Here is a 21,794-nt window from a genome sequence, read left to right on the forward strand (position 1 = left end):
ATTAATGCAAAACAATCACTCTCTGCTTGCCACTCGTTGCTCAAGTTTGCTTTAAAACTTTCCTCCTTTACAAGGCAATTGTTAAGAAAGCTTTTTTGATACAGACACTAAGGCCACTAAGGGCATCTCCAGGATTAATAAACATTTTGGTGCCTAGACCTTGCAGAAAGGAGAACACCTAAACAAACAGTTTTTACACCTTTTTAGAAATATTTAGTGACTAACACTGATAGTCTGTTAAGTTCAAATCAGGTGATGTGCAAAACATATTTCCCATGTACAGAATTTACTTGGGCAGCCCACCTAAATAAATTTGTCCCAGCCCATGGTATATGATTTTTATTACTCTAGCTGTAGTGATTTTTTTCTTCAGTATTTTGCTATACTTTCTGAAAAGTTTTCCATAATTCACATTTACATCACAGCAGTTGTAATTTGACACAATTATGTCAAATCGGTACTTTTTACAGGCAGCACATATAAGAGTGTTGACAGTCACTGTGGGAGATGAAGATGCTCATCCACACAACCTGGGGTCAAGTCCCTGATCTCTGAGCTTGACGATGAGCTTGGAGGGCATAATGGTATTAGATGCAGAAACGTAGTTAATGAACATCAGTGTTCCTCTGGTCCAGCTGGAAGAGGCCATTGTGGTGGGCTGTGGAAATGGTGTCATCTAACGACCTGTTTGACCTGTATGAAAACTGTAGTGGGTGTTTGGCAGAGAAAAGGTGATGTGAGTTTTGGCAGGCTGCTCAAAGCAATTTATGATAACAGAAGTAAGAGCTACTGATCAGTAGTCATTCAGGCAGAGAGCTTACCTTTACTTGAGGACCAGGATAACGGTGGTTGTCAGAAGTGAGAGTATATCTGTGAAGACATCTGCCAGCTGGTCTGCACACACTTTGGCCGGGATTACCATCAGGACCAGGACCCTTAGTGAGTTAATGTTGCTTTGGTTTTCTGTCTTTATTTTAAATGACTGAGTATCTATTACTGCACTGGTTATTATTTTGTATGCATTCAACAACAACATATCACATGATTTTCACAGAAGCCCCACCAAAGTTGCATGGGGGCTGTAGTTCTTGTATAAATACAAAATAATAAGGCATCTTAGCTAAAATAATGAGGTGTCCAAATGTTGTAGTACAGTACTTTTATCTTAGAATATGAGAAAAGAAAAAGCACTGTATTTTGTATCAGCTTTAAGTATGATGACAGAATTTGGCCTCTGCGACACTTTTGATTGAGCAATGAAAGCTTGGTCGTTATCATTTTTAATCGAGATAATGCATGATTATGGATATTCCCATGCCATGCTATGTGCTGCGGAATCCCTCCAGTTGAAACATATTATATTGTACCAGTTCAAACCCTTCTGATAGAAGAAAGTAGTCTCTGCCTGGAAGACAAAACTCTGGAAAACAAACACCCGAAATGCCTCGGCGCGTTCCTTCCCGCTCAACCCACATGACAGCCTCCTGTTCCCCGATTGGTGGTTTTGAAATACATCTTGTGCGCTCATTGGTCTGATTTGAAGTACTGCTGCACTGCGGTCAATTCAAAAGAGTCTGTCAGCATTCCAGCGGCAGTCTGTCTGTGGGCGCAGAGTACATAAGATACATACCGAGGCACTACAGCCAGGTAATTATTCTTCTGTTGTATTTATTTGTATTTATACATGTTGGGATACCAATTAAACGATTTGTCAATTTAATTCAAAACTTGGAGCATTCAGGCTAGACAAAAAGCGAACCAGCCTCACTAGAAAATCACGTAGCTGGCGTTGACGGGTTAGCATTAACGTTAGTCAAGCTAACATTAGCTAGTGAGCTTCTTGCTCATTCAGCATGAGGAAAACTTTAACGGTTGGGTTCGCTACAAGTTTGTATAATAGCCATCTATTAACGATATTCCCATATCCATAACGAAAAAAGTAAAAGCTGTAATGTGTAAAATATAACTTAACTACAGTATTAAGTTGATATAATAATGTAACGTTAATCTGCCTTAACGTTACAGTTTGATATAAGTTACCAACTATAACGTTACTAGCTAACGATAGTATATATACAAGCATATGATACATAACTACAAATGGTTGAATGAATAGTTACATGGTATGCCGAATTGAAGCTGTTACGTCAATGCAAGTTACGTTAGCCTTTCACAGCCTTGTTGTACTTTTAGGCCACATTTTACATTGTTAGAAAGAGTCAAGTTGAGTTAATGTAGCCACTATCACATCATATCACTCCTGACATGACAGCATGTTTTTCTTTCTCTTAGGCAATAATGGAAGACTACTTGAAAATAGAGAAAATTGGAGAAGGTTGGTATTAATGATTCCTTGTGTTCTAGTAAGTTATTTAAACTAATTCCTACAAATGTTATGAAGCTGAAATTATGGCAGGGTTGAGTATTAAGGAAAATCTCCATTGTCACATTGTTTTCACTATCCTTCCACTGTAGTATTTTTGTGCAGCTTCTTTAATCAAACAAAAAAAAAAACATATTTTATATGGGCTAGAATCACTATGGTATCTCATTCTTTGTGTTATTTTGGCAGGTACCTATGGGGTGGTGTATAAGGGCAGACACAAGGCCACAGGTCAGGTTGTGGCCATGAAGAAGATCCGTCTGGAGAGTGAGGAGGAGGGGGTTCCCAGCACAGCTGTCAGAGAGGTCTCTCTGCTTCAAGAGCTGAAACATCCCAATGTTGTACGGTACGCTCACTGTGTGTTACAGACTGGGATGTCTGCAAAACCTGACAGCTGAATGGTTTAAATTTCCAGTGTTCATTCATGCCAGCTGCTCACAGTACAAATATCCAGCTAAACACTTTACATACAACATGTGCGCAAATTATGAGCTATGAGGAAAAAGTATACATACATGAACTTGCCCTCTATTTGTGTGTATGCAGACTCCTGGATGTCCTGATGCAAGAGTCTCGTCTCTACCTCATCTTTGAGTTCCTGTCCATGGACCTGAAGAAGTACCTGGATTCCATCCCCTCTGGTCAATACATGGACCCTATGCTTGTCAAGGTAATTGTGTGTTTGTGATAAATCAATAGCTCTCAGCAGTTTATTGTAATGTCTCTGTTTATGTGTGACTTTTCTATTATTGCAGTTGAGAATTTTATTTATTTATTTTTTATTATGGTATCAGATAATAAATCTCAAGGAACATGGTGAACTAAAATGCTTGAACAGTAACACTAGACATGTACTTTTAAATTTCTGGGCTCATTTGTTGCTTTGTGGCAAATTGTATGATTTCAGCTCCTATTGGCATTTTTTTCATAATTCATGCTTGACATAGTAACTTAACACACTTTCTGGCACATGAGTTTTCCAGTTTCACAGCAGTTAAAAGAATCAACTCTCAGAGCAAGTGTTGGATATATTTGTCACTGTAAGTAAAACTCAAACTGAGTGGTGGGGGATAGCACCAGTTTTGATCGGTGGTACTGCTGATACTGACTTTTCATTAACAATAACTTCAATAATTTGAAGCCAGGCTGAAACAATTAGCTGTTTGATTGAATTAAATTTAAATACAAAAGTTAAAAAATACTGAAATTGACAACCATCTTTATCATCGACCATTGTGAGTCACCTATTATTAAGGCAGGTGTCAAGAAATAAATCAATGGGGAGTCCCAGTTTTAAAAATTTTGGGAACCACTGCTCTTCCAACAGATTAATGACATTACAGCTATTATCATATAAGCCTGAATATAAGACAATGTTTTATTCTGAAAGTTACATTTTAAAAAGTGGGGTTCGTCCTTTATTTGAGGACTAGACAGACTAGATCCTTTTTTAAATGAGAGAGTACAGCTGTAGCACTAGCTCCTACAAAGAATGTTGCCTTATGGGTTGTTTGTAGCCTTAATGTTGCTTTGCTAGCGAGTGTCTCTGATGGTGTGTTCACACCAAACATAAAGCAAATCTTTTGTCCGGTGCAGTCACATACAAAGTCAATTCAAAGATGTGAATTTACGCTGGGCAAAGCAAATACACGAAATTAGCATATTTGCACAAGTTGAAAATATTCAACTTGAGCAAAAACTTTGCGAGTATCGCAGGGCTTTGCAGAGTGTTGTGTGGGGATAGACTGAGCCACTGCTTGTCAACAGACAGCTGTTGAGCACCCTGGAGCTCTGGAGGAAAAACATACGGAGTCACACCGAATTCTGTTCTGATCCGGAACTGTTCACTAGTGGGAGGAGAGCTCAGAGTTTTTAAACTTATGGGATTAAAAAGTGGATTTATCTTCACTCTCGCTTCTCAACCCGTCTGCAGCAGTGAGCCGTGGGCATGCCGACTTCCACTGTCAGGTGTTAAAATGTAATTAGCCTCTTTTCATCCATGTTGACTGCTGACTGGAGGGGAAACATGCTTGAATATACCTCATGGGCGTACAGAAAGGAGAGGGGAAAAAGAAGACAGATTAGAGGGAAATAACAGAAAGAACCGGAGTTCCTGGTGAGTTTCAGTCAGAGGCTGAACTGAACACCCACACCGCAGACACAGTCAGTCCCTGCTGTTGCTCGCTAGCTTTCAGCTAATGTACAGTAATGTATTCTGGCTGTTTGGGGTGAATAAACACAACTGATCCCGTGGTTTAAGTGGGTGACTATAGTGAATAAGCACAAATGATCCTGTGGTCAAACTTGTGCAAGTAACACGAAATGAAAATTAGCTTCACATTTGTGAACATACCACAAGGGCGTGTTTATTCGGTTGAATCGAACCCTCGGTGCAGTTCGTTTGGGCAGGTGTAATCACAGTAATCACACTCAGCTGTGCACCATAACAACCGAGACCTTGTTGCGAGGTGGTTGCGGTCCGGTTACAAACTCTGGTATGGTTCGTTTATGGTTTGAATATGATCCGACCCAACTGCAAGAAGCATTGCACATTTTTTGGATTAAACCAGCTCTTGTAGCCAGCTGCACTGTGCCTTCCATTCTTATGTTGTTATTATGTCCTTTTCAGCTGACTGGAAGCAGCATGTCGTCTTTGCATAGTGTGAACCAACCAATTGTTCTCTAGAAATTGCCTTGACGTGCATTCAAATGTGCCATTCTGCTCACATATGTTGGCTTGGTATATGGCCCAAACGATGTCCACAATTATGATGAAATGCCAATTCTGCCGATGGTCCATTTTGGATAGCTAACCCAGAAGAAAAACAAACTCCTCTCTTTGTCTGCCGACCAACCCCACAAAATTTCTGATCAATGAACAAAGTGACAGCTCCCACATGGCTTTTGTTGATATATTTTGGTTCACTTGAAATTTTACTGTGTGAAACCAAACTGAACCAAATGGAAAATGCAACAAAATAGCAACTCATCCACTGATTCGAACCAAAGCAAATGAACTATAGGTTTGAAAATACCCTAATTCCATTTGTAGTGTGTCTGTTAGTCAGTCAGCCCTAGAAGTGTTTCATTAGCTCAGTATAACCTGTAGGACTTTCTGATGGCTCACCATTGAGGAAATAAATTAATGACAAGTGAAAAAGAAAAGAAAATGCTTCAAGGATGAGGTCTTTCCTCTCCCTGGATAAATAGTATCTTAACAGGGTTGGTGTGAAAGTGAGTTTTATCTTTTAAAAAGTATTTTTCCAAAAACGGCCATTTGTCTTGTTCTGTTCATTCACAGTTTCACAACATTAAATATCTGTCCATCTCTGTGTTCATTCTCCTCCTCTCACCCATCACCACCTCTTTAGAGCTACCTTTACCAGATATTGGAGGGCATTTACTTCTGTCACTGTCGTCGAGTCCTCCACCGGGACCTGAAGCCCCAGAACCTCTTGATCGATAACAAGGGAGTTATCAAACTGGCAGACTTTGGATTGGCTCGGGCCTTTGGTGTTCCTGTCAGAGTCTACACCCACGAGGTGAGAATCCATTCACACTCCACTGGGATTCATGTAGTAAACTGCCCCCATACAGTGGTCAGGGGTATACCACTGACACTGAGTGAAAGCTGTATAAGGAGATATTTGATGAAACAAAAAACCTCTGAAATGACAGCTTAGCTTAATCAACCCTTGAATGTGTGTGTGTGTGTGTGTGTGTGTGTGTGTGTGTGTGTGTGTGTGTGTGTGTGTGTTTCTAGGTTGTAACCCTTTGGTACCGGGCTCCAGAGGTCCTCCTGGGTTCACCCCGGTATTCAACCCCTGTTGATGTTTGGAGCACTGGGACCATCTTTGCTGAGCTCGCCACCAAGAAGCCTCTGTTCCATGGAGACTCAGAGATAGACCAGCTGTTCAGGATCTTCAGGTAGATGCACCAGAGCATACCTACATGCACTTAGTGGAACTCTTGGCAGTTGTTCAACTCAAAATGTGAATTTAAAAGTAAAGTAAAGTTTAAAGTAAAGTGACAGTGTAAATGTAAAGTAGTGAAGTAGTTGTCAGTAGAGATCAGTAAACAAAGACGAAACAAAATGGCCAAATCCAATCCAATCAGAAAAATCCTCTAATTCAGAGCACTTATATAAAGTAGACCAAAGACGAAAAATCCACGCAGCACTTGCCTCCAGGCCATATGTCCCAACAAACTCCTCCCACTGAGCATTTTAACTGCTGAATCTAATTATTATCTAATACCTGAACCTAACTGTTTATGTTCATTTTCTTCAGTATGAGAATCCACTTACAGACAGTGACATTGATGAACCATCCACAAGCTTATATTCCTTAATTATTCTGAGAGAGAAATCACATTGTTGCCCTAGATATTGAAGTCTAGTTTTGTCCATATTAATTTGTATATATAGCCGTGAGTTGAATATCTGGTTATATTTGGCCAGGTGTCATTTCAAATCAATGAGCAGGACAGCTTTATGGTGATATTGAATTTACAGGCAGGATTTGGTGTCCAGTCAGCTACTTCCTTATTTTGTGAATGAAGTTGTTCACAAGTTGTAGTTACTGTTTCTGTGTGTTTGTGTTTGACCAATTAGCAACATTCAGCTTTACAAATTATGCCACAGAAGTACTACTTCCCAGAGCAGGTACTTTTTGAGACCTGGAGCTATTGTCTAGGAATTAAATGAAGGCCCTGGTTCCTCCAGTCAAAACACAGGTTTAGTTCCTTTGTTCCTCAAAAGGTTCCTGCAGGAGAAATGCCCTATAACTATCCTTCCCTGCAATTCCCTCTTTGAATCCCTCTCTTCATCTGATCTTTCCAGGACTCTGGGAACCCCAAACAATGATGTGTGGCCTGATGTGGAGAGCCTACCTGACTACAAAAACACCTTCCCTAAATGGAAGTCTGGCAACCTGTCATCAATGGTGAAAAACCTGGATAAAAATGGCCTGGACCTACTGGCGGTAAGAACAAGACCTGAATCATTTTAATCTTACTTCAGACTTTTCTGATTAATATAATGTGTTAAATAGCAATAACTGTCTACATAGAATCAAACATCTAGCATAATTACAAACACATCTTGTATGTACATAACAAGAATCAGATAAAATGATGCAGTTGCTTATTACCTTGTGTTTAAAACACAAGTGTATCCATGGAAACACAAGAATTAAACTCCAGTCTAATAAGACATTATGTTAGTGATGCACCTAATATTACTAACTACAGAAAGCAGGTTTCTTGTTCACATGAGATTTAAGAAATCAGCTTTCTGGAGAAAACTGACTGTAACCTGCTTACTCAAGCACATGTAAACACACTGATAATACAATCAATTCAATGAAAGCACCATGATGAATGATCATTTTAACACAGCATGCATCTTAATCACTATAATAACATGATCTCAATTATTTTGACTCATTTATTTTATTTATTATGTTTATATTGTGAATAGGCTATATGTTTAGTAGTTTTCAGTAGGCTGTGGAAGTGCACATAGCTGATCTTTTTTATTTTGATCTATTATTTTTATATATTATTTAAATGTATAAATTTACATTTATTTTTTAAAATGTTTTTCAGTTAAATTATATTTAAATTTCAAGTAAATCCACTGTTAAAGTTTTTTTTTTGTTTGTTTTTTAAAGTTCAATAAATGCATGATGTTTTCAAAGTCAGTGAGTAATCGTATTAAATAATCGTGATGTCAATATTGACCAAAATAATGGAGCAGCTCCACTCTACACACAGTGTGCCAGTTCACTGCTCTGCTCTGTTAACATCATTGTTTTGAGGGTAGTCACGCCGAGCCATGACTCAACTTTAGCTGACATGCTGAGTGTTTTTCCACTACACAGCACAGCAAAGTAAAATAAGTAGTTTACCTGTTGGAGGTGTGCTGGTCACCTGCAGCTCTTCATCAAACATCATCATCACTGGCTGTTTCTGCTTGTACTATTCCTCTAACTGATCCACTGAACAAAGAGCTCCAAATATCTCCATATCTTGTTGTGTTGTCCTCAGTGACAAACACGTTTCATTTCCTATACATTCTTCACAATAGAAGTGCCTACTCCCTAACCTACCTACCCAACAACTATTGTTGGTCATATGAACTAGTGTGGTGGTTGCAATTTAAACAGCTAGTCCTTTGAAAAGACTAGCTATGCTATGTTCATTATCAGCATTCAGATCCTTACCTCTCTCTTACCTCTGACTTACCTACAAACCTCTTATCAAGTCCTTAAGGTTGTCCTCCTGCATGTAAGATGAGTTGTAATCATCTTATAATGCTACACATAAGAATACCCTGAGTGACACTGTCTCTTCTCTCCTGTAGAAAATGTTGACCTACAATCCTCCCAAGAGGATCTCAGCACGCGAGGCCATGACTCACCCTTACTTTGATGACTTGGACAAATCCACCCTGCCTGCTGCCAGCATCAACAAAATCTAAAACACGTTAACACGACATACAAACACATTCATACCTATTGTGAATTTATCATTCTGTAAATACTTGTGTGTGAAAATTGTTGTAGACCTTTTAGTAAAGTTTGTCTTTCAACATTCTTTTCAATAAAACTGCACTTTCTATCATTCTCAAAACTGAAAACCTAATGTTTTATTTCATTATTTTCTATTCAAAATATAAAGCTTGACATAAGTTGAACTCTGCAGTGTCTCTAAAGTTTGTTTGTTTTTTCCTCTTTGTAATGCCTGTTGTGGATGGTTGTGGATTTGTTATGGCCTTCACTGTCACCAGACCTCAGTGGCATGTTGCTCTCTACCACCATCATCAAAACATTAAATAAGAGAATATCTTTTGAAGGAATGTTGACAAACACAGGAGCTGTTCTGAAGTATATATGTGTATATAAAAACATAAAACATAGTGCTTTGTTTTCTACTGTGACATCAAGACTTGAACTGTAGAGCCCTCAGCTCCTCTGGAAAATGTACCACCATGAAAGTAGATTTGGTATGGTGCATATTCTATCAGGGACGCACTAAATACATTTGTAAAGTTAGAAGTGATAAAGAGCGGTATAAACTTTTTATAGACAATAGCATCAATGTTACTTCTATGTAATTATTAGAGACAGAAGAAACAGGCTTTATACTGTATTGTATTAACAGTCTAATGAATGACAGTTTGAATTGCACACAATTGTTTTTAATTCCTGAAAGGAATCAGGACAGTGAATGCTGCAGTATGATCGTTGTATGACGTCTTATTTACTGTTTCATACTTTAGCTTTGTTCTGAACAGCTGAATAAAAGACATATGAGAGCACAAATGTCTTATTTTCTACACTGTACATACTAGACTGCTCAATATGTTGAAAATGTTTAGTGTATCTCAGTCTGTAAAGGAAAACCAGAGATTGATTTTGGGCTACATCATGCTGCCAGAACAGCCTCAATGCACCGTGGCATTGATTACAAGTCTCTGGAACTCTCCTGGAGGGATGAACACCATTCTCCCAAAAGATATTCCCTCATTTGGTGTTTTGATGATGATGGTGGTGGAGAGCGCTGTCTAACACATTGGTCCAAAATCTCCCATAGGTGTTTAATTAGGTTGAGCTGTAAAAACCAACCAGTACCTGTCAGTATACCTTCTTTTACATGTGTGTTTTACAGCACAGGAGATACTGAGGTTCAACTGACCACATGGATTTCATTGATGAGACAGACTGTTTTAATAAGCCAAGAGGACAAAAAGAATACATGAAAGCAGGTTTCATTTAAAATGTAAAAGTTTATTAAAACAGCAGTTACAAATAAACAATGCAAGTCTGCAACTGTGATGTCATCTACTTCACAATACACTGAATAGGTTCTGTTTAACACTTTATACTTCAAACCACAGTTTTTGCCAGTCTTTGGATTCCCAGATGACAGGATATGACAAGTGGAAAGTAGTAAAAATAGATATTTTAATAGTTATTTATCCAACAGCATATGAATGTATGTATGTGATATTTTGAATATTTGTTTGGTGTGTGTGTGTTATCCCTGTGATGGTGTACCCTGCCTCTCACCAGAGAGGTTCCAGCCCCCCCACAACCCTGCACAGGAAACAGGGCTATAGAGAATGGATGGATGGTTTGGTGAAAATTAAAACACATGTAAATGTATCTGTAAAGCATTTCTATTCTTATAGATCCTGCAGGTTGAAATAAGCATAATTATGATGGAACTTTTTTTCAGAGTGGAGTGCTGCAGGTCAACTTTCAGCTTCAGCTCTCATCCCCATCATCCAGAAGGAACTCACTGATCTCCTCTTTCATCTGAGACCTAAACAACAACACCATTCAGTCATATTTCTGTCATTTTGACTTTCTGTAGGTGGCACTCTTAGTCAAATAACATTGTAAACTCGACAGTTTTAGTTTGAACAAACTAATCATTTAGTAAGTCCTTGACTATTCCAATTATTAAAGGTCTGTAATGGTGGAGCTCTATGTTTCAGCACAATTAGATTTGCCACAAGTTGCTAGATGATTTGTGCTTCACTTTGGCATCAGAAGACAAAAAAAAATAACATTATGGATGGTTTCAATTGTTCCAACAGTTTGTTTGGTACACAAAGCACAAGACTCCGGAAATGTTAAAAGCTCTATTTTATGCTATTTAACTGATCAGCGGTGAAGTAGATGTAATTCTTGTATGTGGATGTTTTAACTGAACCAAATAACCTGCTCACCTCCTTTGCCTCTTCTGAGCCTCTGACAGGATGTACTGAGGGAGACAATCCACTGAGGACTGGAAGAAAAAAAAACAAAGAAAGGAGGACAGGTCAAGAGAAATGAGACTGGAGTGAAAAGAGCAGCAGCAGCTGAGAAACGTCTTTAAAGAACATGGGACAACATACTGGATCAGACTCCTAAGTTTGTTACAAAAACTCAATCCTAAGGTCGTGATTTAGTTCGATTTTTGATGAAGTAGCTAAAAACAAAAACAAAGTTTGGATGGTATTTGGTGTGTGTGTTTACCCACCATGTCTTTGATGGTCAGCTGACAGCTGTAACACAACAGGCTCCTCACATCAGTTGTCTCTGCTACCCTGTAATATAACATCAATACACAATTCAGTACCAAACTCAGCATCCTACAGGAAAACTACAGTTTGTTACAGCTGAACTTGTTTTACGTGTGTTTCTTACCATGTTGGATCTATTTTTACTGATGTTGCAATGTTTTGACTTCCCAGAAATGATTCTGGTGAAATGATGGCCACGACTACAAAAATAAGAGCTACAGTTTCCTTTAGTGTCAGTGTCAGTCTCTGATCAGATGACTGGTGTAAAGAATCATCGCCTGATTAAATCACTGAACACTTACTTGGCAGAAGAACAGCAGCCTCCACCCTCTACTGTTCTCCCACAGTCCTCTCCTCCTCCTCCTCCTCCTCCTCCTCCTCCTCCAGAGGAACAGCACTGTCCAGGGGGAGCAGTTGATTCTGACCGTACTGGAGCTTTATTGGAAACACAGGCAATTGATTTTATTAACTGCAAAGAATGTGAGCGTAGAAACCCAAACCCCCTGAACTGCCCCAGGATGGTCGACTTCTATTGTACTGCCTGGTGTGTTTCCCTCAACTACAGAGTACATGGAAACTTTCAAATGTTCACTATAAACATAACAGCAAAGTACTTCATTCAAATGATTTTAGAACTTGCAAGCTAAGCCTCAAAAGAAGCTTTAATACAAATCTGTATGTCCTGGATAAAGACAGAAATGCTAACCAATGCTAAAAGAGCAAGTACAATACATATGCACTGATGTAAAATAACAACTATATAATAGTTATTTATAATGCAATATATATATATGTTATAGTAAATATCCAGGTCTTTTTCTTTGTTTTTGTCATTATAAAAACAAACCTGTATCAACAAATAATGCTAAATCTCATCATCTGAGATCAAAAGTTAAACATTTTCCCTGACAAATGACTGTAGATTAACACATGCAACTTAAACCTACTGTTCCACAGCGACTGATGAAGTGTACTGTACCTGGGCTTTGTTTTGGAAAAGCTGTACTGTTAGCACCTAGATATTTAGTCTGGGAGAGCTGCTCTGAGATCAGTGTGGCCTGGAAGGCTGAAGCATTCTCTGAAAAGAGAAAGGAGAGAGATAGTGTGTGTGATGGAGGCATAGGATGAGGAAGAAGAGAGGTCCAAGTCATGATGAGACATTTGTTTAGGATTAGGAATGCTAGCATCCTCAGCAACCAATAGAAAAGTGTTGCACAACTGCACGGCACACACTACCTGTTTTCACCAACAGCTCACTTTTTAAAGTAGAGTTTCAATGAAGAAAGAAAAAAGTGCTGAAAGTCTGTGACAGTTTCTCTCCACATCAGTGATCCAGACATCTGTGTGCATGGTGTCTTTAGTAGCATTGCTCAGAGATATTTAACTCTGCTGTTCACTAACCATCATTCTAAATGTTAAACCCATGAATGATTTATTTCCACTTTCTAGTCTCTGTCATCAGTTTATAGGCCTGCTACAAGCAAGTCGAGACAGCTGCTAGGTTCGTGGTGGAGATGACCAATGTCAACCGTCATGTCGCCTCACCACATCCCAGGACAGCGCCTCATGGCTTAGAGGTTGAGGGAGAAGTTGAACAGCTTGTGCCTCCCAGTAGCCGTAGCTTTATGGTCCAAAACACACAGGCCCCCCCTCCACTTCTGGGGAGTAGGTGACCTACGTGTGTCACGTAGGTGACACGTTGGCATGTGTTTGTGGACTGATGTGAGGGCAAAGCGATCAGCCTTTGCTCGTGCCCACTGCAGGATATACACACTTTCTACATGGCCTCTATGACAGAGGATTTGTCACTTGCACCTTGGGGGTGTTTGTGGAGGCTTTTGCAGCTGGTCAGGATAGCTTTGACTGCTTCACAGCCAGGAGCCATCTGTTTGTAAAAATGTTTTCTACGGGGTGCCCACACGCGATGCTGAATTTTATATCAATGAAGATGGCACTTTCTTTTAGGCTTTTCCTCTGTCCAGAGAGGGTGAGATTTTCCTGTCTTGCCTGTGCATCCCACCTGCATGCTGTCAGTGAGAGTAGAGGTACACTGGAGCTACGATCAAACCTGTCCTTTTTTCAACTGAGGCTCATCACTTCTCCCTTCAGTTTTAGGATTATTTGCCTGAGGAACTATTTTCCTCATGAGAAATAAGGGGAGAGATGTTTGCTGTTGCTGGGACAACACAGTGAACCTCTCTATCTGCTACAGACTGCAAGCCCAGGTGGCTCCATTGTCAACTCAGTGGCTGACTCCAGGGCTATGAGGCAACAGCCTGTACACCTCCGCTAGGTTTTGGGGCGCACTCCACCAGTAGTGTTTGTCAGTGTAAGATGTTTGCCTGGCTGTGTCTTGATCTTTCACATCCACTTTTGTGCGGTCATATCTCAGGGATATGACATCTGACTTGGTGTCCCACTCTGTGCTTGGGCTACTGTCTAGGTCCAAACCATGCCTTTTTGGTCATGTTCAGCTCCAGTCTGGAGTGTGTGGTTAGGCTGTGGGACTTCTAGTCCGGTGGTGCTCAATAAGCGGGAGCACTTGGCCTCTTTCACCAGGTCAGCAGTTGGATCTGGATTGTTGTGTGCACAGATTCAGGCCCAACTGGGAGACATCCTCAACGGCCTTCACCTTCGCTGGTTACCAATAGTGAAGCCCATTGGAGGGCTCTGCATGTACTCATAGATTACTACTATTAACTACTATTTTAGATTTGTTTTGTCCTGTATGATGTTGACAGGAGCCAAAGTATGCCATATGACAAAACATCTTTTTATCTGCACCCGCCCCCAGCTGCATTTCTCCAACACAAGTCATTTTGTCTTCACTGGACATGTATGGTTAATTACATTGCTTTGAACTGCAGGTGGACAGTCTGTATGAAGAAATGTATTTATCGAATATATCGATATGACTAAAAGTAGGACGGTTAGAGAATCTTAATGTCAGTTTCCTTACTTTCGATTGATTGACAGTCCTAGTCTGTGCTGAACCGGGCCAAACATAGTACAGGTTTTATATTTAAATATGTAACATTAATCCTGTGGTTCCATATGATTTCTCATAAATCTAGCCATCATCTCAAATGTTAGACCTGTCATAATTAGATTTAAACAAAATAAATCAAATGTAAGGTCTTTTAAGACTTTTTAAAGGCAGTAGAAGCCCTGTCTCTTATCAGTCTAACACTCACCAACAGTAGTATCCAAGGCACACATACAGAGCAGACACCGGGCACAGGGGTCAGCAGTGGATGAACTCTTACATGCTGTCTGCAGCTTCTCACTGGTCCTACAGGACACATAGCAGCTTTTTAAGATAATTGCTGTTTTGAGCATGTGTGTGTGTGTGTAGAAAAGGTTAGTTATATTTTGGTAATAGTTAGAAAAAGCAGGTTACAGTTTAAAAGCACTCATATTCAGTACATTCAGCAGAATACAGGCATACGTACATGTTTCTGTAGTTGTACTGACCTGTAGATGGTGCTGACAGTAGAGGGGAAGTCTGCCTGCAGTTTAGTGACAAAGCTCTCTGTCAGACGCTGGATACTGGCCTTATCTGTTGTCTGTGGGACACAAACCTACACTGAATAAACAGTCTGAGGATATATATTGTGCTGACATCACAGTAGACTTGTCCATTTATATCAGTGTGCATGGACCGATGCAACAAGAGGGAAATATTTTATGTCTGTAAGATTACAAAATCTCAATCTTATTGTTTCCCAGTGGCACCATACCAAGCACAAATATTTCCCTCCAGCTCATGCTAATGTTTACATTACACTGTTCAGAGATGAGGTTCAAAACATCAAGCTGGGAGGAAATGTGAAGATTTGGTGCTCTAGCAGGATCAAGGGTCTGTCTCACAGAGCAGGATTACAGAGTTAGCTGGTTAACTTTGAGATTAACCCTGACTTTTAGGTCATACTGTTGCCATGGTAGTTAATGCTACAGGCCAAACCTACCAGGAAAGATTTGTTCAGGATTAGAGATAAAAATATATGAAAGAACCACCTTCTGACCAGTCAGCTGTGAACAAAATTGAATCAGAAGTCCTACAAGATCCTGGTGTGGACAACTCTAACAAAACATTGAGTGATGTGCTTACAAACCAGTAGGTAGACTTTGCTTTACATGACTATCTATCACACTGGAAACATACTAAATGACTGCAGTACAACCCGTGACCTGCTCAGGCTAGAGAGCAGGGCTTCCAGCCCCTGGAAGTCTACCTACCTTTTAAGTAATAGTATGTGTAGGAAGTGTTTACTGGATTGATGGGTGTTAACTGACAGGTGGTTGCTATTTGCTGCACCTCAGTTCTACCTAGGCCTAAGCTCCGTACATGAATGTTGGATTTTGTGACTCCAGTAACTGCCAGAGCACCAAACTGGCTGTCTCTGTCTATGGAGTTTTCAAATGGTATGGAATTATAAGGTTAAGTACTGACTTATGAACACTGACCACAGCAGTAGTCTTTTCTCTTCATATTTTCTTTTACAATATCTGAGATCTTTGTTTCATCATTAGCTTAGTTTTCTCTGTAGATGTACTGCTGCTGGTTCATCTTACCTTAGTGTCCAGGCCTGGTATGAAAACAGAAGGCACGTTGAACAGATGGTTGTAGTAAGCTATTTCTTTAGCAGAGTAGTCCCTCATTGGCCTCACTGATATTATGTCACCATACCGAGAGTCTGAGAAACCCTGCACACACACACACACACACACACACACACACAATTGACTTAACTGTTGAATTTGTTTTTTTTACTCAGATTCTCTCCACAGAGAAGCAGTTTCCTCACAAATTCCATTTCATCTGATAAAGAAACATACATATATGTTTTTAAAAAAAAAGTGTATCATCTATACATACATACGCACCGTGTCTTGAGCCAGCTGTGCTCCTCTGCCCAGTGATATACTGGTGAGCAGTTTAACAGCCAGTCTGGTGCAGTTGTCTCCCAGCATCAGTTTACTGTAGCCTTCAGTACGAGCTGTGTGCACCAGCAGATGCTGCCTTTGAGGAGAACACAGAGTGGGGCTCAGGGTTGTTTGATTGAGCTAATCTAAAAACATTGTAATCCTCCCAACAATAGTTCTCTACTGGCCTCCTTTCTGTATTCAGGCACCTAGTATTGACCATGTGGTTTCATGGAGAAAGGAGCAAATAATGTTCCCATGGGAACAAACACAACGCTTAGAAAATGGTCACTAGGGCTGCCTGGTGTGCAGTAAGTAGAAAAAGAATGAGAGCCAATGTCTCATCCTCAACCGCTTAATCAAAAACAGTAGATCAGAAGAGAGCGAGTGGTGTGTCACCCCAGTGGAACACCCATCTCGCCCATCTAAATACAGACGTGCCACTGAGAGAGATGGAAGTCATGTACTGTAGATGAAATTGCTACTGACAGCATGTGTCTGACCTTAAAGTGTTCAGTAGATCTTCTCTGGCTGTCAGCGTTTTAGCAGAGCCAATCAGCTGCTGCAGTAACCGTGTCTGGGACTCCTGGACGTTAGCTGGTAATGTTTCATCCTGTTTCTGTGGTGTCAAACATCTGCTGCTGTCGTTTTGAATGAAATGATCCACAGCTGCTTTGTAGCTGCTGGCTGGTCGCTCTGAGGGAGAGGGAGCTGTCACCACAACTGAACTGGGAAGGTCTAGAACCTGGGAGGTAGTTAGGGGGACACATGTTGTTAATATGACAGCATTTAGTTCAGACATGTTCTGTGTTGAAGTGTTACTACAGGTTCAACCTCATCAGATTGCTGTTGTGACTTTTACATACAAGTGCCTCAGACATGACACCAACAGGTGAGACTACTTTTACATTTTTTTTTTAACATTTAGATGTGTTTGGACTCCACACTGACCTGTTCCAGAGGCACAATGTGGAAGGGGAACCCAGTAGCTTTAAACACAGCCTGCAGCTCAGACACCGTCCTCTGTCTCTCCTCCACAGACTGACCTACAGCACCCCCCTCTGGAGACACACACACACACACACACACACACACACACACACACACACACACACACACACACACACACACACACACACACACACACACACACACACACACAGAGTAAACTTTTTCAGATATGACAACATATCTCCGGGCATACATGAAAATGATTACACTCATTTAAGGATTCATTTACCATCAATGTAGACAATGCCAGGTATGAATCTCAACTTCTTGTGAGCATTCTGACTCAAACCCTGGTGGGAGGAAATGATGAAAGACAAGAAAACAAAGTTATACTACACCTACAAGGTTAGACAGAATCAAGATTGATTAGAATATAAAGTACAATTTTGAGTAGCATTTTTTATCATTTATTAGATCATTTAACATTTAGTGAAAAGGTTACTGGCTCTAATGCTCCATGCTGGCATTTCGGTGTTAAATGATACTCTCCTGCTGACATATGCCAATGATGTTTTGGATTTTGCAGCATGAACATTTCTACTCTCAGACCTCATTGTGTCTGCACTGTGGCTGTAACATCACCTGGTCTGCTGTTGACCAGTTATCTGACATAAGTCCCTACAGGCTGCAGAGGTCCTTACAGCCCCAGTAAGAAGCTGGTTTAGGCTGGATGAAAGGTCACAGGGTCATTGCAGTCAAAAGAGTTCATCCTCTGGGGGACCAACGGTATCCACAGAAACATTTTGTGAAAATCTTTCTAAAATGTATTTTAGATATCTTGAATGTATGTGCTCCTCACAATACATCATGAATATGCAAATTAGAGTTTGAGATACCTTGTGTGCAAATTCATGTAGTAAGTTAGGAGGATAGATTGTGAAATATCCTGTGTGCAAAGTGGAAATTTTGGCTGCCATGGATTATTCTGGCTTCTAAGTTCTTATTGCTTCCAGGAGCAGTTACCCCAGAGGACATTCTCCTTTAACTCTTGGATTATTCCTTTAATAGTATGAGTTGTATGCTCTACTGAAAGAAGCATCACAAGGGACTACATAGAGACAGGTAAACCTCTTGGACTTGACTGAGCATTGAGCAGGAAGAAGGACCTCCAGATACAGCCAGCAGCACCTACAACCACAGAAGACAAATGCATGCATCATTCTGTGCCAACATCAAATTCATCAAACTAATCATAAACCTTTCATCATGCTGTGTGAAGAGAGAAATGTGTTATGTCAGAGAAATAACGTGCACCTTCTCTCCAGGGAAGATGATCCTGTTTTTGCCCAGCATGGCCCGGAACTTGTGAATGAAGTATTCTTTGAAACAGTCCCTAACAGCAAATACACAGACAAATAAAAACGTATGCCATCAGGATCATTTGAAAGGTTCCATACTCATATGAACAATCTACATATAGGTGCATGACTGAAGATTCTTTGGGCTTGCAGTCGATTACCTCCCAGTGTGTTCGACCACTACAATCTGCTATAACATTATCCAACAGGTGCACAGTAGATAGCAGTTAACCAGAGTGATGCTTGTCTTACCTGCAGTATGTATCTCCTGCTCTGATCACCACGACTGCAGTCGCTTCTTTGCATCTGACACATTTCTTAGAAACACTAACAAATGGAGGAAAAACAGTCACCATGAGAGCCACTGAATAATATTTATGCATGGAGGGCAAGTGTGTACTACAATACCACAACAGCCACATTACAACATTAATGGTGTGGGCTACTTTATCACCATGTCTTAAAGTTTTATCTAATGATTTTATTTATATTATTCTATTCCACAAACGTGTTTCTCACCATCTCAATTCATAGTAAAAATCTAGAATATGCATGAGATGAGGTCTCACCACATTATAAATATATATAGAGAGAAAATTAAGAATGTCTCCTAAAAATCATTTTCAATCATTTCTCTTTAGTAATGAAGTCTTTAATCCATATTTATTTAAAGTCGACTTTAAAGAAGTGACTCAAGTTTACCAGTTGAATCTCAAATATCTCTGTTTAACATTCATTTCCTCCTCTGTTAATGCCTCCTGGAGCCAATATCAGGTAAATTCACCTTTTTCCTGGTGTGGACTGACTAAACCAAGACCAAGGCTGGATTACCACAAGGGCCAAGCAGGCAACTTCCCCCATTATCTCAGGGGTCCTCCATGTGGTGTTTTTTTTCACCACTAAGCATATTATCAATTGAAATGACAGAGGTCTGTATTATTTCACTTTATAATGTGCTACTTATTGAATAGCACATACACATAACAGATTTGTGCTTAATCAGGTTACCACAAACTAATTATTAATGACTAACACAGTGCACAGAGAGTGGGATACACAGGGTCCTCATTGTTGGTAAATGTGGCCCTGCTTGTTTTACAGGAAATGTTGTCTTATTATTATGATCATAGTTAATAACTTAAGGGCGGTTCTGTGGTCTCGTGATGGAGGTCGCCGTGACGTCATAACCTACCTGGGCACCTCCTGACGCTCCAGCTGATCGTGGTAGCCTTCATCCACCTGGCACATTGGGAAGATAGCTAACGAGCTGAGATAGTTGACAATGGTCTACTGGCGGATAGTTCAGCAGGTCTGTTAGCCTGACTTGTTTACAACTTGTGGAACAGTGAAATCTTAAACAGCCTCGACTTTCTCTAAAATATCACCGACTGTGTTTTGTTCCGATATGCTGCCGTTAAAAACTGACTTAATTAACTTCAATCCTATAACAAACATGCCCAAGACAGTCGCGTGTGTATAAATCTTGGCCCTTTTTGATGACGTAGAAAATCTTCTTCTTCTTTTTCCTCCTCTAAACGAAATGGTGTATTACCGCCACCAACAGGTATGGAGTAAATTAGCCTCTGATTTTATGTAAAAGCCAACATACCGGTACTAAACGAAAATAATACATTATTATTATTATTAAGAGAAATTGCTCATATCCTGTCAATGAAAATAGTTCTGAAACAAATAAGAAAAACACGTATCTCCTGAGTCTCTCTTATATCATCGGTCTAATTCAAATGAATCTCTATGGCTCTGAATCAGATCACCTCTCTTGGCATCAGATCTGGGGTAATGATTCATTACATTTTGTTAATTTATTGAAAGTTTCTTCTTAATCACATAAACACACACAGCTTCCTGTACCGTGTTTTGACCAAATTTGAGCGTAGATATTGTTTACCCTCTTCTGCTTCGTCCTGTACATCTCATCACACTCCTTTTGCCATCTTTCCTTCAGTCTGTGCTCAACTAGACTCTTCATTTCTGTGTTAATGTGCACTTTCATATCAACATAATTCTTTGGGGGTTTTAATAATAGAATAAAAAGAGAACCATCTGTCCCGTCATTTGAGTTCTCTGTAAAGTTGGTTGTATTTCAATCAGAATAGTATTATTTGAATGATTACATTGTTAAACTAGGCGATGAAGAACTTGAATCTGAGCAGACAAGGACTCTCAAAGGGTCTCATCAGTGCACTGTAAGGCTACCACACCTGCCACCATGTCCCCATATAAACTGGTAAACTTTCATTGATTCTTTAACCAATTTGAAGGTAACACTATTTCTACGTAAATCTTTATTTATACAGAAAGATATAGGGGTCATACACTTTGTTTTTACATATTTAATCTTTACCAGGCTCAAACTTTATTGAAACATATATGTAAGTCATATGTAAACATATCCTTACAGGGGCGCTGCACTGATTTTAAACAGTATCAGTTTACTCATCATAGGGAGAACTCAGCCTGTAAAAACAGCTGAATAATGACTTCTGTGGTCTGGCAGGATGCTTCCGAACTCTGATGATGTCATAATGATGTCATCAGGGTTATAGTGAAGACCACACATGTATAACAGAGAGCCTGTTTAAAAAACTGGGATAGAGCTTCATCAATGTGGGCAGTCTATGGTGTGACAAAAGAAGACAGAAACTATGGAGTTGCATTGTTTAAAGTGTAGTGTTGTTTGGGCTTGACTAAAAGACTAAAACATTCAGGATATCTTGCTTCCACTGCATTAATTTGGACCACTAAGTCCCTCAACTTTATCACTTTGGTCAACTTTTGCCAGCTGTTTTTAAATGTGTTCTATAAATAAATTGACTTGACTTTAGAGAAGTGTAATAGCCTGGTAAATCTGGAACTGGCTTAAAGATTTGAGAGAAAAATTAGCATCTGCACTAAGTAGGCTTTGTAAAAATTTAAAATAAATATTAAATATTAACTCTTACAAATGGAAAATGTCATTTTACCCTCTAGTATTCTATCAAATATGTTTAAAGGAGGTATATGAGGCTTCAGCAGTCTGAGTTAGTCGTATCAAGTGGATATATATCACATTTACAGTCTTTTTAGCATCAAATTCCCTCTT

At 39.7% G+C, this 21,794-nt stretch overlaps 2 protein-coding genes across 3 annotated transcripts; one reads left to right on the top strand and one right to left on the bottom strand.

The window, feature by feature from the left end:
* Positions 1-1,558: 1,558 nt before the first annotated feature.
* On the top strand, positions 1,559-9,080 carry cdk1 (cyclin-dependent kinase 1). The gene is made up of 8 exons (XM_044372900.1): positions 1,559-1,647; positions 2,293-2,335; positions 2,573-2,729; positions 2,930-3,053; positions 5,755-5,925; positions 6,147-6,310; positions 7,224-7,365; positions 8,748-9,080. Exons 2-8 carry the CDS (start codon positions 2,299-2,301, stop codon positions 8,862-8,864), a joined length of 912 nt encoding a protein of 303 aa, XP_044228835.1. The 5' UTR covers positions 1,559-1,647; positions 2,293-2,298; the 3' UTR covers positions 8,865-9,080.
* Positions 9,081-10,152: 1,072 nt separating this feature from the next.
* Positions 10,153-20,208, bottom strand: ctu2 (cytosolic thiouridylase subunit 2 homolog (S. pombe)). Of its 2 annotated transcripts, none has more exons than XM_044372898.1 (16): positions 19,884-20,208; positions 18,944-19,018; positions 18,648-18,726; positions 18,462-18,521; positions 17,623-17,683; positions 17,334-17,443; positions 16,886-17,127; positions 16,344-16,479; positions 16,032-16,163; positions 14,931-15,037; positions 14,651-14,748; positions 12,436-12,534; positions 11,759-11,891; positions 11,414-11,480; positions 11,121-11,179; positions 10,153-10,711 (listed from the first exon to the last, which is right to left on the bottom strand). In XM_044372898.1, the coding sequence occupies exons 1-16, from the start codon at positions 19,937-19,939 to the stop codon at positions 10,654-10,656; spliced, it is 1,572 nt and encodes a 523-aa protein (XP_044228833.1). In that variant the 5' UTR covers positions 19,940-20,208; the 3' UTR covers positions 10,153-10,653. The 2 variants fall into 2 exon arrangements, with proteins under 2 accessions (XP_044228833.1, XP_044228834.1); XM_044372899.1 differs by having other exon boundaries at positions 14,931-15,022; positions 19,884-20,206.
* Between the last annotated feature and the right edge of the window lie 1,586 nt (positions 20,209-21,794).

This window comes from Thunnus albacares, chromosome 14 (assembly GCF_914725855.1).
Source record: "Thunnus albacares chromosome 14, fThuAlb1.1, whole genome shotgun sequence".
In the NCBI taxonomy this organism is placed as follows: domain Eukaryota; kingdom Metazoa; phylum Chordata; class Actinopteri; order Scombriformes; family Scombridae; genus Thunnus; species Thunnus albacares.